General features: G+C 44.9%; 1 protein-coding gene across 1 annotated transcript; it reads right to left on the minus strand.

Annotated features, from left to right (window-relative positions):
- Positions 1–4,720: 4,720 nt before the first annotated feature.
- On the minus strand, positions 4,721–7,397 carry NPPA (natriuretic peptide A). The gene is made up of 3 exons (XM_009325221.1): positions 7,187–7,397; positions 5,334–5,619; positions 4,721–5,068 (listed from the first exon to the last, which is right to left on the minus strand). Exons 1-3 carry the CDS (start codon positions 7,304–7,306, stop codon positions 5,052–5,054), a joined length of 423 nt encoding a protein of 140 aa, XP_009323496.1. The 5' UTR covers positions 7,307–7,397; the 3' UTR covers positions 4,721–5,051.
- Positions 7,398–11,152: the final 3,755 nt, after the last annotated feature.

Consider the following 11,152-nt stretch of genomic DNA (forward strand, 5'->3'; position numbering starts at 1 on the left):
TTTTCACTCTGGTGTTTTCCTTCTCCTCACTGTGAGACTGATCTTGAGACCTCTTCATACTTGCAATGATGGCAGGAATAAGACTCAAAGAACAAAGCCCACTGCATTCTATCACTTGCTCTGGTAAAGGATTGGGGATTGGAGCCAGCGGAAGATTCCCTTTTAAAGTTACTTGTCCATAGCAGCTGTCACTGGAGTGGCAATGGTTCAGCTCCAGCAGGGAATGACAGCACAGGGGCATCTGCTGCAAGAGATGTTCTTGATTTGTTTCAAGACGTTTCACACCTCAAAGGTGTGAGAAAAGCACCAGAAAAGATTCCTCCTTCCTTTATCTCTGAGCAATGCTTCTGGACTCTTCCTTCTTTGGTGTGAAAATTGAGACAAGTGTCAGACAACTGGGTGCCCAGCCATCAAATGGGAGCTGTACCGCTGGGTAAGCATGCAAGAGACTCAGGGGGAGGCTGTTCTCAACACGGCAGAGTTGTCAACAGGCTCTCTGCTAGGTTCTGAACTGTAATGACCATACTGCTGGTAGCCTCGGTCTTTGGGCATGGCGCCAGCGTACTATTGTCTGTAAAGAGTTGCTGCCTAGGATGACTGGGACACACTTATCAAGCAGATGTCAATCAGCAAAGGCCTTTGGGGGCCAAGCTTCAGTGAAAGTAAATCAAGCAAGCTGGATATGGCCAGATTGTTATGCAAATTGGCACAGCTCCACGCTTCCCTGCAGCAGCAGAGGATGTGTGCCCTACGCTTCACATACGATTTCTTAGAGAAACAAAGCAGTGGTGACAGCTCCTCTTGGCATTCTTGCCTGCAGACTGGGATTTCAGTGAAACATTTCATCTAGTGGGAAGCTGGAAAGGGATAGTGCAGCATCTGAAGGGGGAAGAAACCCTCAAATCTAATTTGCAAAAAAAAACCCATGCCAGCCAGACCACTTTTCCAAATGAGGCTCATGCCTTACAGTGTGCATGAAGCATGCTAGTGTAATTACTCTATTTCAAAGTTCAAAGGAAAGAAAGCTGCTGAATTATGCAGTACCGGTCAGGGTTACTGCCAGAAGCTATTAGGAAGTCTGGCGTTGCAGGAGGTGGCAAATGTCATTAGAACTGGGTGGAGGGTGTTAGCCTGGTCCTTCTCTGATCCCACTGGGATATTTCTTCCTTTGCACAATGAGCGTGATAGTGCTTGGATGCATCCTAGGTGCTGTGTTGTGGGGGGTTGAAGAAGGTTTATAAAGCACTCTGATGCCTGACAGGGTGGAGGAGGGCAGGTTTTCAGGACTCTGCCACACACTTAGTGCTGAATAGTTACTTGGAACCTAACCTGCATTAGCTGCTTTTGACATCAGCTCTTGCTTTGCAGTGATAGCTTTGTCCCAAAAGCATCCTGTGGTTAGACTGTTTCTGAATTGTTTACAATTACAAGCTACACTGATTTCCTGTCTTAGGGCTAACTCACAGCACAGTTCCTAAAGCAAAACTCCAAAGCGCTTGTTTGGTTGCATGGCCACTAGCCTTTTTCCTATATTATTATTGACACATCACCAGCCTTACCTTCCCCCAGGGGAAGTTTCTCTAGAAGACTTGAGATCTATCTTGGATAGGTGTGAAAACTTAGTAGGAATTAACGTAGAACTGAAGGTTAATGTATCTTCAATTCATGCCCTCACAAGAGTCTGGTACTGCTTGTTTCTCCTCTAGTCAATCCCATATTTTCCTCCAAAAAATTCTACCAGGTTTAGTTTCCAAAATTTACAGGTACCAAAGGTGGATCCAGTACAAACCTGAAGGAAGCTACCTCACGTTTAGACACGGGTCTGTGCAGAACTGGCAAGTGCTGGAAGAGAGCGGAGCGTAGTTAAAAGGAATACCTGCATCCTTTCATGGATAGCGTGTGCAACTGTGCAAATCCACTGCAGTGACAGCAGCAGCAGAAGAAATAAAAGGCTGTCAGGTTAGCACCTGATGTGTATATGGGATGACAGGACTGTCCTTTGAATCTTTGAGCCATGAACATAAGTCCAAGTTGCTGCAAAGTAAGGTAGAGCATGAACGTGTAACGCATCCCATGCTGTGGTTAACTGCTTGTGCCTCTTCTCTTCCCTTGCCATAAAGGTCAGCCTGCTGACCTTCGGTGAAGAACAGAGCTGTGGCATTTGTCATTGATACTGCTGGGTCACAGTGTATGTGGCTGTTCTGTGAAACATGATAAATTAATTCACTTGCTACCTCTCTCCAGGATCCTTCATTTCTGCACCTACAGGCATTCATGGTCTCGCTGAAAGCAGGTTCCTAGTGGAGCCTTTTATGTTTTCTATATGCACCCTCTTGGCCACAGTCTTTCTGTACCCTTTTTAGAAAGCAATCAATAAAGCTCTAGAGAGACATTTAGCTTTCAGATGTCCTTGCTTTCTCCATAAGCAGTGGGCTACTTTTGTCTGTGTGCTTGTTTGGGACTGGCTGTTCCCTGCTCTCTCTGATCCAGCTCTCACAGCAACGGGTAGCTTTGCTTGTCCTTGGGGGTGATGCTCTTAGCACTGATCAGCTCTACAGGCAAAGTTTCTCTCATTCAGCTTTTCCAAGTGCTTGTTTCTGTGTGCAGTCCCATTCTGACCTGACTGTGTGATTTCCCTGGGGGAGCTTTACAGCTCAGTGTGTTTATGGGAGTAGCAGTAAAAATCTAGCCACAGAGATGCTTTTTTCCTAGATTGCCTATTCTCAATTAGGTTCTCCCAGACTGCAGGGTCTATTAACATACTGTCTGCAAGCCAATACAGACTTGTTCCACCGGGAACTGGCTTGCTGTTAATACTGGACCCACCTGGCTTTGGGTCAGGCAGTGCCAACTCTTCTTGCCATTTTTAGCACGTTCCACTGGACTCATTAGTGTTTTGTGCCTTGAGGGGCTGACAGGGAGGGACAATTTACAGTGTCTATGCAAGTTTTGCTTGACTAGGTAAAATTCAGCTCCAGCAAGGGCTGTTATTGTTAGAGTACAAAGATTGTTTTTACTTCCCTTTATAGCAGCACATGGGAAGTCAGGCTGTTGCTCGTTGCTAGCGTGGAGGGATCCACGTGTGTGTTCCCATCTTGCTGCAGCCGGAAACAGGTGGCTGCAGGGGTGTGTTTGGAAAGCCTGTTTGAGAAGACAAAGCCCCATTGTCCCCACAAAGGCTCCCCAATGGGTGACTTCACACCACCTTGATTTGTGAAACCGCCTCTGAGTAAATGCAAAGTCACTGTAGCTTTTCACTGCAGAGACGTCTCATGGTAGCTGCTGGGAGTCTTGACCTCGGAATCGGTTCTCCTGCCAGGGAAACCTGCGTGGGCACTATTGCATGAAGTATTTTATCTTTGGCTGGCACTGTTGGCAGGAGAGGCTCTGACATGTGATTTGTATCACACTAGGTGGTGTTTCCCATTGGAGTGCAGCAAAATTATTCCCTCAGAGTAGGCTTCTGCTCTTCTTCCCTAGGGAAGAATCACAAGGCCCAGCGTGGCAGGGAGCACGCAGGTGCCTCTCAGAGGCCGTGTCAGTGGTACAGGGAGTGACTGGGAGGGCGGCTTGTCAGAAATGTGATGTGTGACATAAGCCCTATTAAAGTGGTACAGCAGCCTTAGCTGTAAACAGGCATGTGCAGGAGCGGTGTGCCATTCAGCACTCAAACAAACTTAAGGTTTTACTGTAGGTATGGTTCCTGAGAGCTGTTGTCAGCAACTGTCATGGCTCTGGCACATCTGCTTCCCCGTAGCCTATCTTGATTGACCAAGTAATGTTCCTCTCCCTATGTGCACGTGCATAAGCAAAGTCAGAATTAGACTTCTGCAGTTGAGTCTATCCTGGTGCTGCTGTGTTCTTAGGCCCTGAATGAGCTTTCCAGGGTGCTCAAGTAATGGATGCTGGGAATGAGACCCAAAATTGGATGCTCAAAATAACACAGTTTCTAGTGGTATGTGCAATCACAGGACAGTTGCGTTGAGCCTGGGCTCAATGCCATTGCTGTGGCTGACTTGGAATCCAAGCTATTTGGTCCTTGAGGTGCTAACTGAATGTGGTTTTGGCAATATAACCCTATTTGGGGGGGAGAACATGGTTTGGGCCAAATTCAGATCATGGGTGTGAAATCTAGCTACAAAGTCTTAAATGAAACCTTTATCAGACTTGCAGTGTTCCCATCAGCCATGTGTAGAATAACTTTATGAGGGGCCATTTCCAGAAAGTGATGTTATGTACAAACTGCTTTGTAATTGGAGTGATCCCACCTGCCCTCATATGAGAAACACTGTGATAGGATTCAAGCCCGTTGAGGATCCATCAAGAAACACTGGGGATCAGCATCTCAGCCACATGCAGAGTGAGACAAGACACAGTTAATGATGTATCTTTCTGTTGATGCTCGTAACCTTTATTTGGTCAGTGCTAGAAAGCATATACAATGAATTCCCTTTCCTCCCTCTGGTTATCTTGAAACTCGTGGAGTGTTATGATTTTTCTTATTTCTTTTCATGTAAATTTTGCTTACATGAGGGATTTGTGGCAGTTCCCTTGACTGAATAACCTATACCAGCAAAAGGACTCTCTTGTTACTGAAACCCTGTCTATAAGAGGACTCACGTGAGCAAGCTTTTCTTTCCTGCTAATCTGTTATAATTTCTTAGTGCAGAGGGAGAAACTCCAGTGAAAAACTCATTTTCGTTTCTACCAAGTTCATACTTTCTCTGTCTTGTGTAAATGAGATCCAGCCTTGTGGGTACCAGAGTACCAATAAAGCATAGGCTTTTAACTTTAGGAAAATACAAGAAATTTTAATGCAACAGACAGGAGAGAGGTCCAGCATAGATGTCTAACGTGTTAGTTTTATTTAAAGATGGTCTCTTGGTGCTAGAGTAAGAAATGTTCTTTAAAAAACATCAAATAAATAAATAAATAAATAAATAAAAATAGGAATCACTTTCTGTTGAAGAGCTTAGAAAGCATCCGGCTTTCATCTTGGGAGGAACGGGTACTGTAAAGCATTCTTCAGAGTAGGGTATAGGGAGGTTGTCCTAATTCTTCCTGGAACCTGCAAGCCAAACATGAAATAGATGTTACTAGAATCTGTTTCTCTCTCAGTATATGTCACCATTGCCATTGGTGCTTTTACCCACCAAATCAATATACACGGAGTTTCTTTTGAAAAACCAATACTAGCTTAAATATTATGCTAAAATTAATTCCTTTCTCAAACTGTGTCTTATTAAAGACTTAAATGAGAACCTGCTCCTCCCTTGTTGCATGACGCAGATGCAGTCTGTTCTATTTGGTGAAATGGCTTAGGCGGGACTCACCGTTGCAACCCATTCCACTCAGGGAGCCGATTCTATCAATTCTCCTCCCGAAGCAGCCAGAATCTCTCATCATCCTGGGCATCTGCAGCCCCCTCAGTCTCTTGAGGAAGGGGTCCCTGTAGGACAGAGGGTTGCTGGGTGCTACCCTGGGTTCAGCCTTCTGGTCATCACTGTCATCTATGAGTTCTGGTGGGATCTCCTCCTGGGTTTTGGGTTCTTGCAGGTCAGGATTGGACTCCAGGGCTTCAATCATTGCAAACTTATCCTCCAGTCTCTCCAGCAGAGCCTACAAGAGAAGGATTAATTTCATGAAACTCCTAGTTTTGTTTGCTAGCTCTTCTAGTCATCCAATTATGCATTCATCGATGGTCCCATACCCAGCCCTAGGGAGACTGTCAGGCTGGATCCCAGGGTTGCTGGTGGTACTTGAGCTCTGTCCTCTGCAGTAAATCCCTGTTCACATTAATTCCACCTAGGGGTAGCTCTAGGTGAGAGCTAATCGAAGCTGCTTGCCACCAAAGTGTATCTTACTGGCAAGGTTAGAAGAGCTCTTGGCAGAGAAAAAAAGCAAGGTCTGAGTTGCACAGACACTACTCAACCCACCAATGGTACACAGTCCCAAAGCACCTCTGAATCCATAGTCCACTCCGATGTTCTCAGAAGTTGCCTACAATGCTGCTTGCCAGCAGTTGGCTTTCTCTTCTTTTTTTTCGGCTAAGACCATCTGCTTGCTTGTCACCCCTGGCTATTTCAGTGGACATCACTTGGAGAAGCTCTTGGTGTTTTCACCGGGAGTTACAGGATTGCTGCTCCTTAAAGTAACATGCATCTCCCTGAAAATACCTGTATGCTAAATTTATGTCTGCTATGTGACTTCTTCCTGGGTACTACTCTCTCTAATTTTTAGAGCTTTGTGTAACAGGGATCAGATAACCTCCGCAAGGGCAGCTCAACCAATTAGAGGAATCTAATTGTCCATCTCTAGAAGTAGAATGGAGAGGAGTGAGCCTTATGGTTTGCTTGACAGTGAATGCATTTGGAAGCCACTCTTCTCGGCTAGCTGCTGAAAGCAGCCTAGAGGCATGGGGCAGTTTTAGCTTTGGCTGACGCTGTCCTCATCATCTTAGGGAGTTTGTTCTCGGGGTCTGGTGCTGTGAGAAGCTGGTCACTGGTACCAGTCCAAGGAAAGGTTTGAACTTTCAGTCTTCATCTTGCAAGACTGAGTCTTAAGCTTGTATTGTGCTGCAACAATGGATGCTCTCTATCATTCATTAAAATATGCAGCTGGTAATTTCATAGCTCTAGAAGCTTTTCTGGATGAGTCACACTAAATGATCATACTGTTCCTCTAGCAGCTTTTCTAAAAGTTTGACTTTGGGTGCTCCACTTCAACCTCCTCATATCCCATCCACATGCAGCCAGTTCTCTTAAATCCACAAAGCTAGAGCCGTATGGCTGTCCTGCTTCACTGTTCCTGCCATTTAATGGCATAAACAGGAGCCCACCTGAAAGTTTCTCTTATAGAGCTACTGTGATGATTTTTTTCCCCTCTCTGGGACTTTGCTCCCAGGAAGGTAGATCTTTAAGAGAAAAAGAACCAAAAACCCAAAGCAGACATCCCACAACATCAGAATTTTGTTTCCCACTGCTACCTAGGAGCTCAAGTGAACCCAGCATTTGAGGATATTGCTCTACAGAGCTTCTTTGAACCTCTGTGAAGAACTGAGACTTTGTCCCCCGGCATGCGATCGCTCATGTGGCTATCCGATCGTGCAAAAGAAAGGCAAAAACACCACCTCACACTCTGCTAAGCACCCCAAAAGTTTAACCTTGCAAAAGGAGAGAGTCCTCACCTCCATGCTGGCCAGTTCTTTGGCAGGGCTGAGGCTGTAGATAGGGTTGGCTCTGCTGGACTGGAGTTGGATGAGCAGCAGCAAGAGGAAGCCACAGGAAAATGAGCCTTTAGTGTCCATGGCGCTGGGTTCGTTGGGAATAGGGAAGTTCAAGCTGTTTCTTCTGAGATGTCTCTTCAGGTCTCTCTCTTCCTTGTCCTATCCCCTCTCTTCCAAAGCTTGTCTTTTATACTCTTTGGGTGTGATCTCTGCTTCCTAGGTTATCAGTGGATTTATCTGGGGCACATTCCAGTCCCACTGCAGGCATGCAGCTCTGTCAAGGGAAGATTCCCTTTATTAGCTGTCATTAGGCAGCAGCTGCTGTTGCTGAGGAATGTATGTCACAAGTCAGTGATTTCATGTCACTCCCCCTCCTCTTGATACCAGGCGCTGTGATTACATAGTCCAGTTGGAAATTCTTAGCAATTTTCTTTCAAGAGACCCCTATGGTCAGATTTACGGAGATGGGAAACAACCCTGAAACTGCTCTAAACTCTGCTCAGTTAGAAGCCTTCCATAGGGAAATTACCTTTTACAGGGAAAACAATAGGCTTTTCAGATGAGTATTTGGTGGAGACTAAAGGCTTGAAGATAGATCTACTTTTAGGACACCTAAAGTATCGTGCACACTTTCCTTCTATATATGGAATATGCACAGCCACCGCATACCATGGAGTGTGCTGAAAATCCCAGGTTTGGGCCACTTCTCTTTTCCCATTGCTGTTGAGGTGATATCACCGTTGAGACTTTGTGTTTGTATGTTGCCAACAACAGAGGCACCCCGATCTGCGCCTCAATACAGACGATAACTTCTAGACTGACTCTGCGGGGACACCGAGTACCTCCAGCCCCCCACGACAACTGACTTCGGCACCACTGAAAAACACTAGTCTTTATTAACAGCTAAACATTTAAATCACTGGGATTTCTTTAAACTTCGATGGTAAGGCTTGACCCTACATCAATAAAATTTAAAGAAGAGATTGAGGAATAATCTTCTTGTACCGTCATACAAGAAAGCAAGTTGCTCGACAAGAACTTTAGGTAGATGGCTTTCGATGTTATTCAGCAAAGGTATCAGAATCTGGCCCCGAGGAAGAATGAATGAATTTGTGTATATGTGTGTTTTGGGAGGGGTTAAAATGAAATGTTTAGTTTAATATATTAAAACCAAAAAGTATTTATTTGTTTTTTTCAGAGCTGAAGTTTTCAATATTAGCTAAAAACTGCCTATGCTTAAATGAGAAATTACAAAAATGCAGATTTGCTGCAAATTCCTCTTCCACCGTTGTCTTTGTGCATATAGTGCAAATAAAAATTAATCTGTTTTACAGAACTGCAGAAGAGTTCTAAATCGTGAAGCATATTGCTTATCCTGCATTTTCCTAACATTTCTTGTTATTCTAAATTGAAACAAGAATGAATAAATGAGCAAGTTGAATGTCAGTCTAGTAATAATTTGTTGACTTTTAATACAAATATAGATCTTGAAAGAATCTCCTGAGTACAGTTTCTAAATAATAATAATAGAACGATAAAATATTTCTCATGTCTTAAATGTCTTAACATGGTGTTTGTGTACAAACATGTGCACACACTGTTCACATGATCAGCTACCAAAATTATACTAGAAAGGACATTCTCAAGGTTGTGAAGTCAAGCTCAAATGCTACTTTTTCCTAATATAGCCCGAAGTCAGCCCAACTCTGCATGTGTTCTGATGAAGCCCGTTATTGTAAGAGCACTCCCTATTTTTCCCCAATGCTTTCTTTTTTCAGTACATGGAGGCAATACTCTTTTTTTGTATTACTGTGTGTCCCAACACATTCTTATTTTGTGCTATTAAGAAAGAATTAAGATCCTGATAGCTTTTTTTTTTAATTAACACTCCATACTGCAGTGTCTGTGTAATTCACTAATTAGTTACAAGTATTCTCTTACTGCTGCTCTTGGATGTGTGTGTGTTTGCGCCAGGGCGTAACTTCGTTTTGTAAACTGAGAAAGTGTGAGAAGATAAACCAGAATTATTCATTAATATTGAGTGTCCAATTTAAGATAACTAGGATCTGTTATTGTTTTATTTTTTGTTTCTTTCCTTTCACCCCCCACCCGCTAAGTATTCTCTAGTGCTGTCTCTGTGCAAAAACATTGTCGCTTGATCTGAGTTTTGCCTGAGAGCTCAGCTCATCTGTAAAGCAACCTCTGAGGCACAAACCCAGCAGCAAGAAACTGAGGAACACAGTATCAGTCACAGGTGTGAAATATTTAGCTTTGAGTGACCTGTCCCTGTGAAACAATCTCATATTCCAGGATTGTATTCAATAACCTGGACCCAGAGATACTGCTTTCTTTTACCGGTTTGTTCCTTTTCCATCTTCCTTATTCCACAGCAGATAAATGAGATGTAGGGGCCCGACTTCAGCCTTGACAACACTTTTCTAAGACAGGGAGATTTCTGTGCCCTATTTCATGTACTGCGTATGGGAGTATGTAGATGGGATAAAATGGCTGACTGTCACAGCATAGCTACTGTGTATTTTCAAAGCCAAATTCTGCCCTCTATTACCTATCTCACAGTCCTGCCAAAGCAAATGGAGTGTAAAATGTCAGAACTCAGCTCGTCGTTGTTGAAGCTATAAAGCTCACTTGTTTGTTTGCTTGCGGTATCTCAGTATCATCACCCTGGCAAGATTAATATGAACTTTAGGCTTTATAGCCCAGCAGTGGATAGTCAAGACCCAGGCATTGCCCATGCTTAGCTGGCCATTTGCCTAGTAAAAACCCTGTTGGGAGTCTTAACAGGGCAGCAGGTTCTTATAAAAAGCATTCTGTGACTGGTTTTAGGGTTGGGAAATGCACACATTTCCCCAGCTTCCCAGGGTATGGGATAGGAGGTGTGGGGACATGAGGCTCCATTAGAAAGCAGGACCGGTTGCTCAGAGCAGAGAGGGGGAGCACCAAGGGTGCTGCTGGCAGCCCCGTGTGTGGATCGCTGTGAGGAGGAGGATGGTATGTGGACAGAGCTCAGCAGAAGGTGACACTGCCCATTCCCCAGCAGGACAATGAGATGTCCTTGTTTTTCAGCCCTGTAAGGCTAAGGACTGTAAGCCTAGGGGCTGGTGTCATGTGGATTCCTTCTACTGATAGATCTGTCCTAACCTACCTGCTGCATATCCTTCCAGTGATGTCCATTCTCCTATTGCCATTTTGCAGTTGAAGAGTGCTAGAGTGTGAGCTGATTGTAAAGAGCCTTTGTAGTCCTGTTTTGAGGAAGAGGCTGGATTTGAATTCCTTTCATCTCCTAGTGACTAAACTCCCAGTCTTGTCCCTTTGACAAGACTATACTATACCCCACCCAAGCTCTCTTTCCTTGCCTCGCAATTTGATCAGGTTAAGAAGGTAATGAAGAGACGAAGCCACCGGTGCGGGAAAAAAAAAGGGAAATGTAATAATGTCCAGTGCAGGGCATGCAGCACCAAGATCATAGGACAGGCCATACTGCAATTAAGATAGTTAAGTGGTGCCTCACTTTTTCCATGGGGGAGGAAACTTACCTGCATCCCAAACATGGATTGTTTCTCCAGCTGATGGGGATATATTATCTCTGAGATGTGGCTGCCCCTTCCTTTGCTGGACACTCCAGGCTCAACACAGGCAGCACGGGCCCTGCCTCTCTCAGTTCCTTTACAGCAGGGTGTTTGGCAATGCCTTGAGCCTTTCTGTCTGTTTAGGGCTCCCTGTGCTTCACAGCCTTGCCCTGAGAGGCTTTGCACAAAACCCGGGCAGAAGGCGAGGGGGCTTCGCTGAAGCCGAGTGACATGAGCTTGGGGGAAAAGCGCTCATGCAAGCTGCGCTGGGCCGGGTGAGCCGGGCTTGGCTGCGCTCCGGGCCCGGGTCGGGAGGAGGCAGCCCTCCTCGGCGCGGGAG

This window comes from Pygoscelis adeliae, unplaced genomic scaffold (assembly GCF_000699105.1).
Source record: "Pygoscelis adeliae isolate BGI_AS28 unplaced genomic scaffold, ASM69910v1 Scaffold36, whole genome shotgun sequence".
Lineage (NCBI taxonomy): Eukaryota > Metazoa > Chordata > Aves > Sphenisciformes > Spheniscidae > Pygoscelis > Pygoscelis adeliae.